Source organism: Triticum urartu, chromosome 7 (genome assembly GCF_003073215.2).
Source record: "Triticum urartu cultivar G1812 chromosome 7, Tu2.1, whole genome shotgun sequence".
Classification (NCBI taxonomy): domain Eukaryota; kingdom Viridiplantae; phylum Streptophyta; class Magnoliopsida; order Poales; family Poaceae; genus Triticum; species Triticum urartu.
Genome location: NC_053028.1, coordinates 9,363,510 through 9,383,405, shown reverse-complemented (window position 1 = coordinate 9,383,405; position 19,896 = coordinate 9,363,510). Strand labels below are relative to the sequence as shown.

Here is a 19,896-nt window from a genome sequence, read left to right as displayed (position 1 = left end):
TTTCCATTGTACTTGTTCATCTCCATACGATGTGTTCCATCATCTCCATACATAGTCTGTTCTCTTATTTTCTTCTATAAACTCTCCTTCAGCCTAGTGGCCTCGCCTACCACTACCGGAATCGCACCCTATGCCGACGGCCAGGGCCGTCGGCATAGCCCTGAATGGCCGTCGGGACAGGCCTATGCCGACGGCCCCCGTCGGCATAGGGCCGTCGGCGTAGCCAGAAAGGCCGTCGGCATAGAAAGGCCGTCGGCATAAGACCTATCCCGACGGTGTCCGTACATCTATGCCGACGGCGAAGGCCGTCGGCAACGTTATCGCCTAACGGCGGCCGCCGTCAAGTCTGCCCAACCACTTGTCTCCACGTGGCACCCCTATGCCGACGGCCTGGCCGTCGGCTTAGCAGAAAACTGTGCCGACGGCTAGACCGTCGGCATAGAAGTGCCACGTGCCGACCGGCCGCTGCTCGTGGGCCAGGGCTATGCCGACGGCCCTGCCGTCGGCATAGTCGGAGATTAAGCCGACGGCCAGGCCGTTGGCATAGTCCTTCAAACGGAGATCCCAGTTGCTGACACGTGGGTAGCTATGCCGACGGCCAGGCCGTCGGCTTAATTTCAAACTATGCCGACGGCTAGGCCGTCGGCATAGGTGCCCACGTGTCAGCAACTGGGAGCTCACGCTGGCCCTATGCCGACGGCCTAGCCGTCGGCATAGTTTGCTTTTAATTTTTTTTCTTTTTCCTGTTTGTTTTCAAATCAGTTCAATTCAGATAACATCACATATATAACAGCACATATCAGCAGCACATATCAACGAACGTAAGCATAAGGATCATGACAACAATAGATCATCATCACACAAGCATAAGCATATCAACGAATGTAAGCATAAGCATCATCACACAAGTCAGCTAAATGATCATCAGCACACACAAGTCATCTCAAGCATCACCATCACATCTCAAGCATCATCGAGCACCGCGGAGGTCGTCACCGCCAAGACGGCCAAAGTCCAGGTCATCAGTGCTAGCGGCAGCGTTACCGCCTCCGCCTCCGTGGATCGGAGTGGTCGGGCTCCGTGTCTCTGGAGTGCTGCGAAGACCACCGCCAACGGTAGATCCACCTGTTCCCTGCATGTTGAAAAGACATGCACGGGATTTATGACTGTGTTGAAAGGCATGACATGCTTTGGGTGAATAGATTGGGGATGAACTAACCGGCGAGGGGCCAGCGTTCTGTGCCACAAACTCCTCAAAGCTCATCAGCACTGGTTGTGCTGGAGGGCATTGTGCTGTAGGGAACTGAGGACACCTGCCGGCCGCCATATCCTGAAAAGCCTGCTGCATCTGGCTATCCCTCTGCACTTGGTGTTCATAAAGCCTCTGATGCCACGCCATGGTCTCCTGGCGTGTGTACTCCATGTAGGCCTACGGTATGACATGATGGAACTCATAAAACTACTAAATGCGGAAAATGAAGTGAGAAATGAAGATAAGAGGGAAAATACTTACAGATTGTTGCTCCTGAAAGAGGGACTGTGTACTAGTCACTGGCTGGCTCGTGCGCTGGCTCAGGCTCGGGTCGATCCGACGAAGCTGTGTGTAGGAGATACTAGGAGTGATCACAGCATCGAGAACCGCATCCCGACCGTGCTCCTTGGGCCCCATCCTCACCACCGCCATGTCGTCCAGAGGCGCCGCAATGGGGTCAGGTGTGTCAGGATGTAACTCCAGATACGCTTCGGAGTAGGCCTTCTTCCTCCCTTCGGTCTTCTTGCCGTAGTACTTGGGCTCGCCAGGCTTGGGGTCCTTCCGCGTATGGGCGATCTCCCACTCCTGCATGTGTGAGAGCGACCGCTTCAGTTTCTCCTCCTGCACCACCAAACAGAGGTTAGTCATACATAAGAAAGTGATGGTAAATAGAAGAAGAAGAATGTTTAATGGGGTTAGTCATACATTAACTGCCTTGTGGAGATAGTGGTTTCGGTTTCCCTGAGCATGTACTCCCTCCGTCCCTCGGTTAGCCTTATTTTGGGTTCTCATAGCCGCCCAGGCTCCAGCCTCATCACACCAAAGATCCACCAATGCCGCCCAGGACTCGTCTTTTCCATAACACCAATTTGGACACACCTACATAATAAAAGCATAATGGCATGTAGGTGTGTCCAAATTGGTGGTATGGAAGCATAAAGCATAAAGCATAATGTACCACAAGGTAATGAAAGCATAATGAAAGCATAATGAAAAATCTTTTATACTTACCGCCAAGAACTCGGGCCTCTCCAAGGTAATGCCCATCCTCCGCGCTTCTTCCTTGGTCATCTTCACACCAAGATAGTCGTGGTAGTATGTGGAGATGGCCACATAGCGCACCTCGTACTGCATCTGGCAGGCCTTCTTCTTGCATTGGCGCAGCACGATCTGGTCCGCTCTAGCCCTGTGCTCCGGAAGAACTCGATAGTATTTCTACAATCATGCATGAAACAAGAATGGGAGAAGCCATGAGTTAAATCATTCATGAAACTAGAATGGACTTGTGCTTCTGAAGAGAACTCACCCAGAAAGTAGTGATCACGGCCTTGGCATGGGTCTCATGGTCCGCGTGGCGGGCCGCTTCCCAGTGGTCCCAGCTCGTGGCCAAAACCCGACGGTCCGGCTGCCTGACTGGATCAGGACAGTACAACCCCGGCCAATATAACTTCAGCAAGATGGTGATGAGGCCGTTGGGAATACGGACCCCTTTAGAATATATCCAGTTGCTGCAAAAGAATGAACTATTAGCATGTGACAAGAAAAATAAATAACAACCGGAACAAGCATGTGACAAGCAACATAATGAACCACTTACTCTTTTCCCGTGGGCTCAATGAGCCACTTCTGCTCCTCAGTAGCAGGAACCTGCTTTGGTAGCTTTGCGTTGCCACGCAGCCACCCCTTCGTGTCAACCCCCTTCCCGTCACCACCATCATCCCCGCCACCACCCTCCTCCTCGCCTGCCTCCCCCTCCCCAACCTCCTCCCCAACCTCCTCCTCCTCCTCCTCCTCGCCTGCCTCCTCCTCCTCCTCCTCCTCCTCGCCTGCCTCACTAGAGGAGGGTACCTCACTAGAGGAGGGCCTCGAAGACAACACCCCTAAGTCGGTGAGGGTGCGCTCTTTCTGGCCGCGACCCCCTGTAGTGGCTCTCCCCCCAGCACCTCGTCCTCTAGAGGCTCTCCCCCCGCCCCCTCCTCCTCTAGGGGCACCTCTATGTTGGAATCTCGGTTACTTCATGAACAACCCGACCTTTCGTGAAGTTCTTCTTGTCTTCCCTGTCTGGATGGTCTGGCGGGAGGAACTGTCGATGCAGGTCAAAGGCTACATACTTGCCACCCTTACTCAGCCAAATCATTCGCAGAGCCTGCATGCACACTGGGCATGGCATCTTACCGCTTGTACACCATCCGCAGAATAGAGCATAGCCGGGAAAGTCATGCATGCAATAGTGCAACCAAACTTTCATCAAGAAATTTCTCCGCAGATCCCGGTCGTATGTCAACCTTGGAAAGTACCAAGAATGGTGCAAAGCATCCACAAGCGGCTGCATAAACACACCCAATTGCTTCCCCGGGTAGTCAGGCCCCGGAATGATGAGCGACAAGAACATGGTCTTCCGTTGCATTAGGGCGCCGGGAGGAAGATTGAGCGGAATTACAAACACAGGCCAGCAGCTGTATGGATTGGACGACATACCATATGGATTCAACCCATCACCTGATATGGCTATTCTGACATTCCCAGCCTCGGCTGCTTCCTCGGGGTATTCTTCATCGAATGACTTCCATGCTTCCCCTCCCGATGGATGTATGATTTTTTTTGGATTGTACCTTATACCTTCCTTGTGCCACTTCATCATTTTGGCAGACTCCTTCGTGATGAAAAGGCGCTGCAGTCTTTTTATAAAATCAAGATACCGAAGAACCTTAACAGGGATGGTTAGCTGCTTTTTCTCACCATCCTCACCGACCACCTCAATGTACCGAGACGAACCGCACTTCCTACAGTACTTGTCATCCGCATACTCGTGCCTAAACAAAAGGCAATTCTTCGGGCAAACATCTATTTTCTCATAATCCATAGAGAGTGCCTTCATGATTTTCTTTGTATCGTACATGCTTTTCGGCAGTTCATGACCCTCAGGGAGGCTGTTAGCCCATACTCCCAGGAATGCTTCGAAGCATTTCTGGCTACAGCCGTACTCAGCCTTGACTGCAATCAGTTGCGAGATGGCATCCAGCTGAGATATTTTCGCACCCGCATAAAGAGGTTTCTTCGACGAGGCCAAGACCTCCAAGAAGGCCTTTGCGGTTGCCTCCGGCTCCTCCGGTTCATTCTCTGAAGGTGTCGCATTTGCCGTTTCTGCAACAACGACATCATCTAGCATGTCCCTGACCCCGTCGTCCTCATATCCATCGATGCGTTGTCGCATCACCTCCTCTCTACCACGGTCCTGCTCGGCTATGTTTATCGGCGGCATGTCAAAGTTTGGCATATATCCGTGCGTGCGAAGATGCTCACTCATGTCCGTCTGATTTCTACGGTGACGTCTGGCACATCTCGCACAGGGGCATGGTGGGATAATTCTCATTGGACGACGGAATATCTCCTTCAAATACACATCGGTTTTCGCGATCCACTCTGATGTTACTCGATTCCGACGGATAAAACCACTGTACATCCACTGATTATCTGCCATCCTCTGCTTTTTTGCAACCCACACAACATAATTAAGGATTCACTTAAATTAATCACATCAAATTTTCAGTTTCTACCGCGTTTAATCCACCTACATCTCTAATAGGTAAAGATGGGTCCTAATCCCACCCGAGAATGTGTAGATTGAGTACGTTGTCCACGCTCTACCTCGTTCCGAGACAAAATTTCGGCAGCACCTCCCTGCTGTTCTCCAGATACACGTCTCGGCAAAATGCCGAGAGAATGTGCATCCGGAGAACAACAGGGAGGCGCCGCCGAAATCCTGTCTCGAAACGGGGTAGAGCATGAACAACGTACCCAATCTACACATCCTCGGGCTGTCCGTGGAAAGCGCTGGACAATCCGAAAGAGCTGCGGTGATAAATATGCAATTGAATGCATATTTATCGATGCAACCCTTTCGGACGGGAGACCTAGGTTACGCGACTTGATGTGAAAATTTAATCTAGTGACATGGAAAAAAAGTGGACGGGGTCATGGAATTGCTGCTCACCCTCCGATGTAGAGGATGTAGTCGATCAAAGGAGGGACGATCCTGGACCAACACCTCCAACGTCGACGGTCACTCCACGAAGATGGGAACACCACAAATCCTGTTAATTCCATCAAGTGAAAAAAATTAGGTCTTCACCTCACATTAACCATTTGGCACAACATTATGAATCGACATGAAACAAAATGTCAAATTGCAAAAAAAAAATCTTTATTAAGTATTTTAGAAACCAAGTGCCTCGATTTGCTTCTTATATATGAATCAACATGACCATGACACTAACTTGACCAATATCCATCCATCTATCACAAATTTGCCCAACATCTAATTCATCTATATTCACAAACTTAGTAAAAACTATCTAGTATGTATGTAAATACCTAATAAAACTACACAAAACTATCTAGTATATATCTAAATATCCATCCATCTATCTATTCATCTAGCATCCATCTATATATTCATCTAGCATCCATCCATCTATCTAGCATCTATCTATTCATCCAGCCACCATGAACACAAGGAACGAGAACAACGGGTGCTCACTGGGGCTGGGAGCGGGCACGGCGGCGTCTGGCGATGGAGGAAGGAGCTCACTGGGGCTGGGAGCAGGGCCGGCCGAAGTCGCGCCCAGGAGTGCTCGTTGGGGCGGCCTGCGGGCTCTGGGAGGCCGAGCCAGGGCGGGGAGCCCTGCGGCCGGCGGCGGCGCGAGAAGGGGTCCGCGCGGGCCGGGTGGACGGCGACGTCGGGGGGTCGGGGTGGGGTTGGGAGGCCGGGGCAGGGTCGGGTGGACGGCGGCGCAGCGAGGAGGGGCGGAGAGGGTCGGGGCGAGGGGCGGGGAGGGGCACGGGCGGCGGCAGGCGGCGGGGAGCGGCGCGGGTGGAGCGGCGGCGCAGCGAGGAGGGGCGGAGAGGGTCGGGGCGATGGGCGGGGAAGGGCACGGGCGGCGGCAGGCGGCGGGGAGCGGCGCGGGTGGAGCGGCGGCGCAGCGTGGGGGCGGCAGGGAGCGTCGGGGGCGCGATGGGGAATGAGTGGAGGGGGTTCGCCCCGCGGGTGGATAAGGCAGACTATGCCGATGGCTAAGCCGTCAGCATACGAGAGGAGGCCACGTGTCACCTATGCCGACGGCTTAGCCGTAGGCATACTTTTTTTTATATTTTTTTATTACCCACGTCACTGATCCGCGTAAAGCCTACCGTATGGCCTAAGCTATGCCGACGGCCTTGCCGTCGGCATAGTTTTATTTTCCTTTTTTATTTTATATAAATTTTTTAATGTTTTCTTATAGTTATATATTTATTCTTTTTATTTTATATAGATTTTAAAATTTTTTTATAGTTATAATTTTCCTTTTTATGTATTATTATTTCATATAGATTTTTAATTTTTTTTTAACCGCTCAGCCCTCTCCTCTCCCGGAACCACACAAAGGGGAGGGGAGGGGAGGCGCCGTCCGTGACGGGGGCCACATCCCGGAGACGCGTGCCGCCTCTTCGGACATGCCACAACACCACCCCACATGTATGAGGGCCCGGTACGACGCTCCGGTGCCATTGCTACCCCCCAGGGCCCCCGTCCCGCCTAACCCTGTAGCGTTTTACCACGGGATCTAGCCCTTTAACTTTGCACGGATGGGCTTTGACCAGTGGACCTCTCCACCCGGTTGTGTCAGGTCCGCCCATAGAGACACCCGGGAGCAACATCCGGGCCAGACCCACAACAAGATCCCCTCCGTGTAGACCCGACGCGCCCGTTTCCCCCCTCCAGGTGCCGGCGGCGGCGCCGTCCGTGAGGGGGGCCACGCCCTGGAGACACGTGCGGCCTCTTCGGACATGCCACAACACCACCCCACATGTATGAGGCGCGGTACGACGCTCCGGTGGCATTGCCACCCCCCAGGGCCCCCGACCCGCCTAACCCTGTAGCGTTTGACCACGGGATCTAGCCCTTTGACTTTGCACGGACGGGCTTTGACCAGTGGACCTCCCCACCCGGTTGTGTTCGGTCAGCCCATAGGTACACTTTGGAGCAACATCCGGGCCAGACCCACAACAAGATCCCCTCCGTGTAGACCCGACACGTCCGTTTCCCCCCTCCAGGTGCCGGCGGCGGCGCCGTCCGTGAGGGGGGGCACACCCCGGAGACGTGTGCCTCCTCTTCGGACATGCCACCACACCACCCCGCATGTATGAGGGCCCGGTGCAAGGCTCCGGTGGCATTGCTACCCCCCAGGTCCCCCGTCCCGCCTAACCCTGTAGCGTTTCACCACGGGATCTAGCCCTTTGACTTTGCACGGACGGGCTTTGACCAGTGGACCTCCCCACCCGGTTGTGTTAGGTCAGCCCATAGGAACACTTTGGAGCAACATCCGGGCCAGACCCACAACAAGATCCCCTCCGTGTAGATCCAACGCGTCCGTGAGGGGGGGGCACACCCCGGAGACGTGTGCCGCCTCTTCGGACATGCCACCAAACCACCCCGCATGTATGAGGGCCCGGTGCGATGCTCCGGTGGCATTGCTACCCCCCCAGGGCCCCCGACCCGCCTAACCCTGTAGCGTTTGACCACGTGATCTAGCCCTTTGACTTTGCATGGACGGGCTTTGACCAGCGGACCTCCCCACCCGGTTGTGTTCGGTCAGCCCATAGGTACACTTTGGAGCAACATCCGGGCCAGACCCACAACAAGATCCCCTCCGTGTAGACCCGACACGTCCGTTTCCCCCCTCTAGGTGCCGGCGGCGGCGCCGTCCGTGAGGGGGGGCACACCCCGGAGACGTGAGCCTCCTCTTCGGACATGCCACCACACCACCCCGCATGTATGAGGGCCCGGTGCAAGGCTCCGGTGGCATTGCTACCCCCCAGGTCCCCCGTCCCGCCTAACCCTGTAGCGTTTGACCACGGGATCTAGCCCTTTGAATTTGCACGGACGGGCTTTGACCAGTGGACCTCCCCACCCGGTTGTGTTAGGTCAGCCCATAGGAACACTTTGGAGCAACATCCGGGCCAAACCCACAACAAGATCCCCTCCGTGTAGACCCGACGCGTCCGTTTCCCCCCTCCAGGTGCCGGCGGCGGCGCCGTCTGTGAAGGGGGGCACATCCCGGCGACGTGTGCCGCCTCTTTGGACATGCCACCACACCACCCCGCATGTATGAGGGCCCGGTGCGACGCTCCGGTGGCATTGCTACCCCCGAGGGCCCCCGACCCGCCTAACCCTGTAGTGTTTGACCACGGGATCTAGCCCTTTGACTTTGCACGGACGGGCTTTGACCAGCGGACCTCCCCACCCGGTTGTGTTCGGTCAGCCCATAGGTACACTTTGGAGCAACATCCGGGCCAGACCCACAACAAGATCCCCTCCGTGTAGACCCGACACGTCCGTTTCCCCCCTCCAGGTGCCGGCGGCGGCGCCGTCCGTGAAGGAGGGCACATCCCGGAGACGTGTGCCGCCTCTTCGGACATGCCACCACACCACCCGGCATGTATGAGGGCCCGGTGCCACGCTCCGGTGGCATTGCTACCCCCCCAGGGCCCCCGTCCCGCCTAACCCTGTAGCGATTGACCACGCGATCTAGCCCTTTGACTTTGCACAGACGGGCTTTGACCAGCGGACCTCCCCACCCGGTTGTGTTCGGTCAGCCCATAGGTACACTTTGGAGCAACATCCGGGCCAAACCCACAACAAGATCCCCTCCGTGTAGACCCGACACGTCCGTTTCCCCCCTCCAGGTGCCGGCGGCGGCGCCGTCCGTGAATGGGGGCACATCCCGGACACGTGTGCCGCCTCTTCGGACATGCCACCACATCACCCCGCATGTATGAGGGCCCGGTGCCACGCTCCGGTGGCATTGCTCCCCCTCCACCCCAGGGCCCCCGCCCCGCCTAACCCTGTAGCGATTGACCACGCGATCTAGCCCTTTGACTTTGCACGGACGGGCTTTGACCAGTGGACCTCCCCACCCGGTTGTGTTAGGTCAGCCCATAGGAACACTCTGGAGCAACATCCGGGCCAGACCCACAGCAAGATCCCCTCCGTGTAGACCCCACGTGTCCGTTTCCCCCCTCCAGGTGCCGGCGACGGCGCCGTCCGTGAGGGGGGGCACACCCCTGACACGCGTGCCGCCTCTTCAGACATGCCACCACATCACCCCGCATGTATGAGGGCCCGGTGCCACGCTCCGGTGGCATTGCTACCCCCCAGGGCCCCCGTCCCGCCTAACCCTGTAGCGATTGACCACGCGATCTAGCCCTTTGACTTTGCACGGACGGGCTTTGACCAGTGACCTCCCCACCCGGTTGTGTTAGGTCAGCCCATAGAAACACTCTGGAGCAACATCCGGGGCCAGACCCACAGCAAGATCCCCTCCGTGTAGACCCCACGCGTCCGTTTCCCCCCTCCAGGTGCCGGCGACGGCGCCGTCCGTGAGGAGGGGCGCACCCCGGACACGCGTCCCGCCTCTTCGGACATGCCACCACATCACCCCGCATGTATGAGGGCCCGGTGCCACGCTCCGGTGGCATTGCTACCCCCCCAGGGCCCCCGTCCCGCCTAACCCTGTAGCGTTTGACCACGCGATCTAGCCCTTTGACTTTGCACGGACGGGCTTTGACCAGTCGGCCTCCCCACCCGGTTGTGTTAGGTCAGCCCATAGGAACACTCTGGAGCAACATCCGGGCCAGACCCACAGCAAGATCCCCTCCGTGTAGACCCCACGCGTCCGTTTACCCCCTCCAGGTGCCGGCGGCGGCGCCGTCCGTGAGGGGGGGCACACCCCGGACACGCGTCCCGCCTCTTCGGACATGCCACCACACCACCCCGCATGTATGAGGGCCCGGTGCCACGCTCCGGTGGCATTGCTACCCCCCCAGGGCCCCCGTCCCGCCTAACCCTGTAGCGTTTGACCACGCGATCTAGCCCTTTGACTTTGCACGGACGGGCTTTGACCAGTCGGCCTCCCCACCCGGTTGTGTTAGGTCAGCCCATAGGAACACTCTGGAGCAACATCCGGGCCAGACCCACAGCAAGATACCCTCCGTGTAGACCACACGCGTCCGTTTCCCCCCTCCAGGTGCCGGCGGCGGCGCCGTCCGTGAGGGGGGGCACACCTCGGACACGCGTGCCGCCTCTTCAGACATGCCACCACACCACCCCGCATGTATGAGGGCCCGGTGCCACGCTCCGGTGGCATTGCTACCCCCCAGGGCCCCCGTCCCGCCTAACCCTGTAGCGATTGACCACGCGATCTAGCCCTTTGACTTTGCACGGACGGGCTTTGACCAGTGGACCTCCCCACCCGGTTGTGTTAGGTCAGCCCATAGGAACACTCTGGAGCAACATCCGGGCCAGACCCACAGCAAGATCCCCTCCGTGTAGACCCCACGCGTCCGTTTCCCCCCTCCAAGTGCGGGCGGCGGCGCCGTCCGTGAGGGGGGGGCACACCCCGGACACGCGTGCCGCCTCTTCAGACATGCCACCACACCACCCCGCATGTATGAGGGCCCGGTGCCACGCTCCGGTGGCATTGCTACCCCCCAGGGCCCCCGTCCCGCCTAACCCTGTAGCGATTGACCACGCGATCTAGCCCTTTGACTTTGCACGGACGGGCTTTGACCAGTGGACCTCCCCACCCGGTTGTGTTAGGTCAGCCCATAGGAACACTCTGGAGCAACATCCGGGCCAGACCCACAGCAAGATCCCCTCCGTGTAGACCCCACGCGTCCGTTTACCCCCTCCGTGACACGGCGATAGCGACATTCGTAACGGGGGGCGGCAATCGATATACCATCGGGAATGTTTTTTTAGATAAGGCATAATTATCTTATGCAAAAACAAAAACTAAAATAAAGTAAAAATAACAAAACAAAGTAAAAATAAAAAAATAAAGTAAAATATACTTATGCCGACGGCAAGGCCGTTGGCATATCTGTGCACACACGCTGGTTATCCCGCGGATCGATGACGGGGCGTGGCACAGGGATCGATGACGTGGCGAAGGGGCCTATGCCGACGGCCGTGCCGTAGGCATACCTCTGCCACAGATAATATAAAAAATTAAGTAAAGTAAACATTTGCCGATGGCCATGCCGTCGGCATATCTGTGCACACACGGATCGGTGACGTGGTGTGTCATACGGATCGTTGACGTGGCAGAGGGGCCTATGCCGACGGCTACGCCATAGGCATACCTCTGCCACAGATATGCCGACGGCCGCCGTTACCGCCCGTCGGCGTAGGATAAACGCCGTAAAGCGTCAGCACTGACCAGGGAGTTGGGCCCGGGATATGCCGACGGCCTGTCCTATGCCGACGGGCGCCGTAGGCTTATCTCGGGCGGTCCCGACGGCCACGTCTATGCCGACGGCCCCGTCGGCATAGATCAATGTATGCCGACGGCTTTTCTACGCCTACGGCCCACCCTTTGCCGTCGGCATAGGTGCGGCGATGCCGACGAGGCCCGTCGGCAAACCCAGTTTTTCTGGTAGTGTACAGTCCGATGACAGAAGTGGCCTTAGCTATAGCTGGCTTAAGATTGGCTGCATTGCCGGTCTTGAAGAAGCTCCATGCTAATGCTTCAACATACCTTGGAGTGGACATGGCGCGTGAGATCCATGAACTGGAGACCACTATCATGCCACAGTTTGAGCTAGTGATTCAAGCAGCAAACAAGGGAAACCATAGGCCAAAGTTGGACAAATGGCTTCAGGAACTCAAAGAAGCATTTACCCTAGCAGAAGACTTGCTGGACGAGCATGAGTACAACCTCCTCAAGCACAAAAGTAAAGGGGAAGGATTTCTTGCCAGCCAATGCCTCCTCCATGAGCAACGCTTTTATGAAATCTCTGCGTGCTGCAGAAAGCAGGCTGTCCAATCTGAGCTCTAAAAACAGAAAGCTAGTTCGCCAGTTGAATGAACTGAAGTCTACACTGGCGAAGGCCAAGGACATCCGTGAGCTGCTCTGCTTACCAGTTGGTCATAATCCAGAAAGCCCCACCATACCATCAGGTGTTGTTCCTGAGACAACGTCAATACCACCTTTGAAAGTGATTGGTCGTGACAAGGATCGCGATCATATAATAGAGTGTCTTACGAAGGCAACTGCTACTTCTGAGTCTAGTACAACTACGTACTCCGGTTTGGCCGTTGTTGGAGTTGGAGGCATGGGAAAGTCCACCTTGGCTCAGCTTGTTTACAATGACAAGAGGGTAAAAGAACATTTTGATGTGACAATGTGGGTAAGCATCTCACGCAAACTTGATGTCCGCCGTCATACACGGGAGATCATCGAGTCTGCCTCTCAGGGAGAATGCCCACGCATTGATAACCTTGATACTCTGCAGGGCAAGTTGACTGAGATACTGCAAAAATCAGGGAAATTCCTTCTTGTGTTGGATGATGTTTGGTTTGAACCTGACAGTGAGAGGGAATGGGACCAGTTGTTAGCTCCTCTAGTTTCCAAACATACGGGAAGCAAAGTTTTGGTAACTTCTCGACAGGATGCATTTCCAACTGCTCTTTGCTTTGAAGTGTGTCCTTCAGAGAAGATGGATGATGCTCAGTTCTTGGCACTCTTCAAACATCATGCATTCTCTGGACCAGAAATCAGAAATCTGCAGTTGCGTGAAAAGTTGGAAGATTTTTCAAAGAAGATTGCTACACGGCTTGGACAATCTCCTTTGGCGGCAAAAGTTGTGGGTTCCCAGTTGAAAGGGAAAACAGATATCACTGCATGGAAGGATGCTCTAACTATAAAGATTGACAAATTAAGTGATCCCTTGAGAGCTCTGTTCTGGAGTTATGAGAAGTTAGATCCATGTCTGCAGAGGTGCTTCCTATATTGCAGCTTGTTTCCAAAAGGCCACAAGTATGTCATTGATGAGTTGGTTCATCATTGGATGGCAGAGGGCCTTGTTGAGTCATGCAACAAAAACAAGAGAGTGGAAGATGTTGGGAGGGATTGCTTCAATGAAATGATCTCTGTTTCGTTCTTTCAACCAGTTGATGAGAAAGATACTGACACTTACTATGCTATGCATGATCTCCTTCATGATCTGGCAGAATCACTCTCCAAAGAAGACTACTTCAGATTGGAAGATGATATGGTGACAGAAATACCAGCCACTGTTCGACATCTATCTGTTCGTGTTGAAAGTATGACACAGCACAAGCAAAGTATCTGCAAGCTACATCATTTATGCACTATAATCTGCATAGACCCCCTAGTAGATGATGTTAGTGACCTTTTTAATCAGATACTACGGAATTTGAAGAAGTTACGAGTACTATATTTGTCATCCTACAGTAGCAGTGAGTTACCAGAATCTGTTGGTGAGTTGAAGCATCTTCGGTATTTGAACATCATTGGAACACTGATTTCTGAATTACCAAGATCACTGTGTACTCTTTTTTTTCGAGAAAACGCAAAAAGGCTTTTGCGTTTCATTATATTGAAAAGAGAGAGATAGTTTGTTACATCCTCCTAGGAGGCACCATTACAGGCGAGAAAACACAAAATAACTTCAGTGGACATCCCAGGTCTATGGGAGGATGACACGCAGGCCTCGAGCACCCGCGGTCGCCCAGAGCGCAGCTTCTTCTTTGATCTTTGCAAGCAAGACGCTAGTCGAAGGGGTGGACGCATTGAAGACACAATCGTTGCGATGCTTCCAGGTCATCCAAGGGATCAGCAGCGTCGCGGATGTAAGTCCTTTGCGCATCAGCTTGGGCGTGGTCTGCCGCGCCGTGTGCCACCAGGTCGACAGGGAGTTTTCACCATTAGGCGCGCTGCAAGGAAGGTGCAGCCAAGACAGGATGTCATGCCAAATCTGCTTGGTGAAGGGGCAGTCCATGATCAGGTGGTTCATCGATTCCGGCATCTGATCACATAGCGGGCAGCGAGGAGGGTGCGACAGTCCGCGGCGAGCGAGACGATCAGCTGTCCAGCAGCGTCCCAAGCTAGCGAGCCAGTGGAAGAACTTCACTCGCGGGGGGCCCAGCCTTTCCAGTTAAGTTTCCATGCCGGGCAGGAAGTAGAGCCATGGAAGGTGGCGAGGTACGCGGACTGGGCGGTGTATGTGCCAGCAGCATTCCACTTCCAATGGAGCTGGTCTGGATCGGCAGAGAGAGTGATATTCTCAATGGCCCTCCAGGTTAGCAAGTATTGGCCAATCTCTTGAATGCCAAGGGCGCCATGAATGTCTGAAGCCCATGTGTGCGCCTGAAGGCCGTCGGCCACTATTCTTATTTTGCGGCGGCGCTTGGGGATGAGGGCGTATAGCTGGGGGGCGATCTCAGAGATGGATTGCCCGTTGATCCATCGGTCTTCCCAGAACAATGCTCGCCGACCATCGCCAAGGACCATGGAGGTGGACGCAAAGAAGAATGCACGTTCCTCACTGGAGAACTGCAGATCGAGGCCAGCCCAAGCCCTGTTTCCGTCCATGCGCGCGAACCAGAGCCATCTGGTGCGCAAGGCAAGGCCCGCGCTCTAGGTCATGGATGCCGAGGCCGCCTAGGCGTGTAGGGCGGCAGACGCGGCGCCAGTTCACGTGGCAGTTGCCGCCTTGAACCTCGGTGCGGCCAGCCCAGAGGAAGCCTCTCTGGATCTTCTCAACGAGTCTGAGGACTTTCTTCGGCGCGAGCACAAGGAGTTGATGCAGGGGAATTGCACAGAGCACGGATTTGACAAAGGCGAGGCGTCCAGCCTTGTTCATGAGGTGCGCCTTCCAAGTGGGCAGCTTCCCGGCAGTCTTGTCGACGACGGGTTGTAGTTGGGCGGCAGTCGGGCGTCGCAAGGTGAGGGGGATACCCAGATAGGTGATGGGGAACTGCGCGATAGGGCATCCCAGCGTCGTGATGGCCGGAGCGACCTCCTCGTCTGCGCAACGAATCATCGTGGCCGTGCTCTTCTGGAAGTTAACCTGCAGGCCTGAAGCTCTGCCAAAAAGCTGCAGGATCTCTCTGACCGCCAAGGTGTCGCTAGGCGAGGGGTGGCAGAAGAGGATGACGTCGTCGGCATAAAGCGAGATGATGGGAATCGCACGATGGGGGTGCAATTGTTGCAGGATGTTGAGCTCGGCAGCCCAGCGAAACAAGCGCCCCAACGTGTCGACAGCAAGCACAAAGAGCTGCGGTGACACCGGGTCGCCCTGGCGGAGTCCACATCGTTGCCAGATCGCCGGGCCAGGCGCGCCATTTAGGAGGACTCGGGTGCTAGCTGACGAGAGCAGGATGGCGATCCAGCCGAGGAAGCGATCACCAAACCCATATCGATGCAGGGCCTCGAAGAGGAAGGGCCATGAGATGGAGTCGAAGGCGCGGGTGAGATCAATCTTAAGGAGGATGCGCGGAGCTCCCAGCTGGTGGAGGAGGCGCGCCGACTGTCGCACGATCAAGAAGTTGTCCTGGAGGCTGCGTCCGGGGATGAAGGCGTTCTGGATGGGACTGATCAAGTCATTCAGCTTGGGCGCGAGGCGGAGAGATAACACCTTCGCGAAGATCTTGGTGACGAGGTGGATGAGGCTGATGGGCCTGTAGTCAAACAGGCCGGCAGCGTCGGCGCGCTTTGGGATGAGCGTGAGCAGCGCTTGGTTCAGACAACTGAATCCTCGTCCACGGAGCGAATGAAGCTGCTGGAAGGCGCAGACGAAGTCGTGCTTGACGACGGGCCAGCAGGATCGAAGGAACTCCGCGGTAAAGTCGTCAGGGCCGGGCGCCTTGCGCGCCGGCAGGCGTTTAATGGCTTGCCAAATCTCATCTTCGGTGAATGGGGCCTCCAGGTCGTCGAGGGCGGCCGGCTCAATGAGATGCTGTAGGTCAAGGGCGCAATCTCGAGGTCGATCGGTCCCGAGCAGAGAATCGTAATGCGCGAAGGCCGCCGCGGCCATGTCAGTCTGGTCGGTGAGCACGACGCCGTCAACCGACAGGGAGTGGATCGTGTTCTTCTGCTTGCGATAGGTGCACTGGCGATGGAAGAAGGATGTATTGGCGTCGCCGTCTTTGAGAGAAGAGATGCGCGCGCGCGCTGTCGAGCCAGAGTTCGCTCGAGCGAAGCGAGGCCAAGGTATGACAGCTTGATCTGTGAGCCAGTCCTCGTGGGGCGTGAGCTGGCGAAGCTCCTGGGCGAGTCAAGACGCAGGAGCAGCTCGCGCGAGATCGCGAGCTGGTCGCGGATGTTGCCCACGGCGCGAGCGCTCCAGCTCGTGAGCCTGCGCGTCGTGGCCTTCATGCGCCGCATTATGCGACGGAACGGGCTCGGGTCGTCCACCGAAATCCAAGCAGCCACAACCACGTCTTGGAAGCCGGCAATGCGCGTCCAGTATTCCTCGAATTGGAAGCGCCCGGTGCACCGGGGGCGAGGGCGAGCAGTCCAGCATGAGCGGGCTGTGATCAGATACAACCGAGGCAAGGCAGCGAGGGTGGCACTCGCCGTGTCGCTCCTCCCAATCCGTGGTGCATAGTACTCGGTCGAGGTGAACCAGCATGGGCGGGGTCTGCTCATTTGACCATGTGTATCGTCGACCGTTGAGGTAAACCTCCTTAAGCGCGAGGTCGTTGATAACACGACGGAAGCGCCCCATCATGCGTCTGTTAATATTCCCGTTGTTCTTGTCTTCGTCTCGGTAGATCAAGTTGAAGTCTCCGCAAAGCATCCAAGGGCCGTCGCAATTAGCACGGACGTCACGGATTTCCTGAAGAAACGCGATCTTCTCCTGGTCCTGCTGCGGCCCATATACAATGGTCAGCCACCAGGGGGCGTCAACGCTCGATGGAGTCGAAACCTGGGTAGTGAGCGTGTTGGGGCTGAACATGTGATTGTCAACAGTCACCATCCTGCTCTTCCAGGCCAGCAGGATACCGCCGCGAGTGCCAATCGCCGGCAGGTAAACATAGTCATCAAAGTCCGAACCAAGCGTTTCAAGGACAGTGGACATGTGGATGAACTCCATCTTGGTTTCCTGGAAGCAGACGATCGACGCGTCGGTAGACACGATCAGTGAGCGAATGGCGGTGCGCCTAGCGCGGGTGTTTAGTCCGCGCACATTCCAGACGATAATCTTCAGGCCATAATCCATAAAGGCATGATCGACACAGGGGGCACAAGCGCACAGCTAGGCCTCGATCGGCCTGCCAGCGATGACCGTAGTAACCGGTGCGACAGAGGGGTCGGCGGGAAGCTCGCGCCCAACTAGTGCCGCAATGGCCGCAAGGACAGTCTTGGGGATCGGCGCGGCAAAGATGTCATCATAAGCTTTCATGGCCTCCGGGGTGATCGCCTGATCCACGTCAACGATGCCGAGCGTGCGCAGTATTTGCACCTGCGTGCGGCGTGCGGCAGTGGGCGGTCCCGGTCTTCGTCTTGGCCGCGGTGGCTGAGCGCCCGCGCCGAGGTTGGGCGAAGCTCAGCGGCTGTCTTCTCGGTTTACGGCCCGGAGCGGGGAGGTCACTGTGTACTCTTTACCACTTGCAATCACTTCTGTTAAATGACAATGTCGGGAGTTTGCCTGAACAAATCTGCAATTTAAGGAAGTTACGACATCTTGAACGGGATGAGATGCAACTGCCTCAGATTCCTAACATTGGCAAGCTTACTTTGCTTCAACAATTGGATAAATTTTCTGTGCAAAAGAAAAAGGGATTTGAGTTGGAACAGCTGAGGGACATGAACGAGATTCGTGGCAGCTTAAGTGTCACACATCTTGAGAATGTCACTGGAAAGGATCAAGCCTTAGAATCGAAGTTATATCAGAAAAGTTATCTTGGCAGCTTGCACCTTACCTGGAATGTCGGGAATAACACGACTCCAGAGGATAGCTTACATTTGGAGATTCTAGAAGGCCTGATCCCACCGCCTCAAATTTTGTCGCTTTCAATTCAGGGTTACGAATCTTGGAAATACCAGGCTGGTTACTTGATGGTTCGTATTTTGAGAATTTGAATTATTTGAGCTTTTCTGGTTGCAGAAAATTACAAAGCCTACCATCCAATACCGAGCTGTTTGTGAACTGCACTTCACTTGTCCTCCTGAGTTTGTCAAACCTGAACACATTACCTTGTCTTCCCCTAGGCCTTAAGTTGTTAAGAGTACAGAGATGCCCATTGCTCATATTTATTTCCCATGATGAGCTGGAACATAATGATCAGAGAGAGAATATCATGAGGACCCACCATTTGGCATCACAACTTGGTTTGATGTGGGAGGTGGATTCAGGATCAGTAATTAGGAAACTCTCATCGGAATGTTCATTTCTGAAGCAGCTGATGATATTCATGCATGCTGATTTGTCGCATGTTGAAAACTTTGAAAGTGCTCTAAAGAGAGAGAAAGAGGAAGTTTTGATAAAAGAGGATATCATCAAGGTATGGATATGCTGTCACGAGCAAAGTATGAGACTCATGTATGGACGGAGCATTGGGCTGCCATTGGTTCCACCATCAGGACTTCATGTACTTGATCTTTCTTCATGCAGTATTACAGATGAAGCATTAGCTGTTTGCCTTGAAGGCCTGGCTTCACTTGAAAATTTGCTCTTAGACAATATTTTTAATTTATCTACACTTCCTTCAGAAGAGGTCCTCAAACATTTGACAAAACTTGGCCGCTTGCGCATCAGTTGTTGCTGGTGTCTCGGGTCATTAGGGGGCTTACGAGCCGCGACCTCTCTTGCACATGTTAGCTTTGATTTCTGCCCTTCTTTAGAGTTGGCCCATGGAGCAGAATGCTTGCCATTATCCATTGAGAACCTCCGGATAGAGAAGTGTATGCTTGCAGGTAACTTCCTCTGTAGTGACTGGCCACACATGGTTAGTTTTCACATAACCAGTTGCAGAACCCCCCCATGCTTGTAGTATGTTGGTAGTCTCACCTCTGTTAAATCCTTCTCACTGGAGAACTTGCCAGATTTATGTATGCTCGAAGGATTGTCTTCCCTGCATCTTGAAAAAGTACAATTGATTGATGTTCCGAAACTCACTCCTGAGTGTATCTCACAGTTTCGAGTCCAGTGCAAACTCACTGTTAGCAGTCCTGCAATACTCAAAAACATGCTCTCAGCTGAAGGTTTCACAGTTCCAGCAAATCTCTCCATTGAAGTATGCAAGGAACCATTCATTTCATTCGATGAATCCGCAAATTTCACATCTGTCAAGAGACTGGAATTCGTTGATTGTAAAATGATTTCCCTGCCAACAAATCTGAAGTGCTTCTCCACTCTGCAGAATCTTGAGATCTTTGAGTGCCCCAACATATCATCTTTACCAGATTTGCCATCCTCCCTCCAGCGCATAGAGATATGTTGTTGTTCTGATCGCTTGATGGAGATCTGCCAGGCACCTGATGGTGAAAGTTGGCCAAAGATTGCGCATATCCGCTGGAAGACGTTTGTATAAAGTGTGATTCAGATTCGGACCTACAAATGAACGGAAAGGTAATTAGCTCCCATCGGCCCCCTTTGCACTCGCAAAGATATATAGCCTTTTGTAATATATGCGCATTTTGTTGTTTTTTATCTTTTCAATACTCCATTTATTTTCTTCATTTGTGTACTTCAAATAATGGCAGGACCAAGATGTGTGCCCTCCAGGCTCCGGCTACCTGTGACGAGTTATAGTGCCTCAGGCTGTCTCATATTGCAGTTCAACTGGGTTAATG

General features: G+C 54.6%; 1 protein-coding gene and 1 pseudogene across 1 annotated transcript; one reads left to right on the top strand and one right to left on the bottom strand.

Annotated features, from left to right (window-relative positions):
* Nucleotides 1-970: 970 nt before the first annotated feature.
* LOC125518085 lies at nucleotides 971-2,023 on the bottom strand. Its single transcript, XM_048683029.1, has 3 exons — nucleotides 1,514-2,023; nucleotides 1,220-1,429; nucleotides 971-1,132 (listed from the first exon to the last, which is right to left on the bottom strand). Exons 1-3 carry the CDS (start codon nucleotides 1,898-1,900, stop codon nucleotides 971-973), a joined length of 759 nt encoding a protein of 252 aa, XP_048538986.1. The 5' UTR covers nucleotides 1,901-2,023.
* Nucleotides 2,024-11,742: 9,719 nt separating this feature from the next.
* LOC125518084 lies at nucleotides 11,743-19,634 on the top strand (annotated as a pseudogene).
* The last annotated feature ends 262 nt before the right edge of the window (nucleotides 19,635-19,896 follow it).

Excerpts from the sequence above, each read along its gene's own strand:
- LOC125518085 (XM_048683029.1), bottom strand. The coding sequence starts at position 1,900 with ATGACTAACCTCTGTTTGGTGGTGCAGGAGGAGAAACTGAAGCGGTCG. Across the intron at positions 1,430-1,513 it reads TCTTTCAGGAGCAACAATCT|GCCTACATGGAGTACACACG; the intron begins GTAAGTATTTTC and ends GTCATACCGTAG. Across the intron at positions 1,133-1,219 it reads AGAACGCTGGCCCCTCGCCG|GGAACAGGTGGATCTACCGT; the intron begins GTTAGTTCATCC and ends TTCAACATGCAG.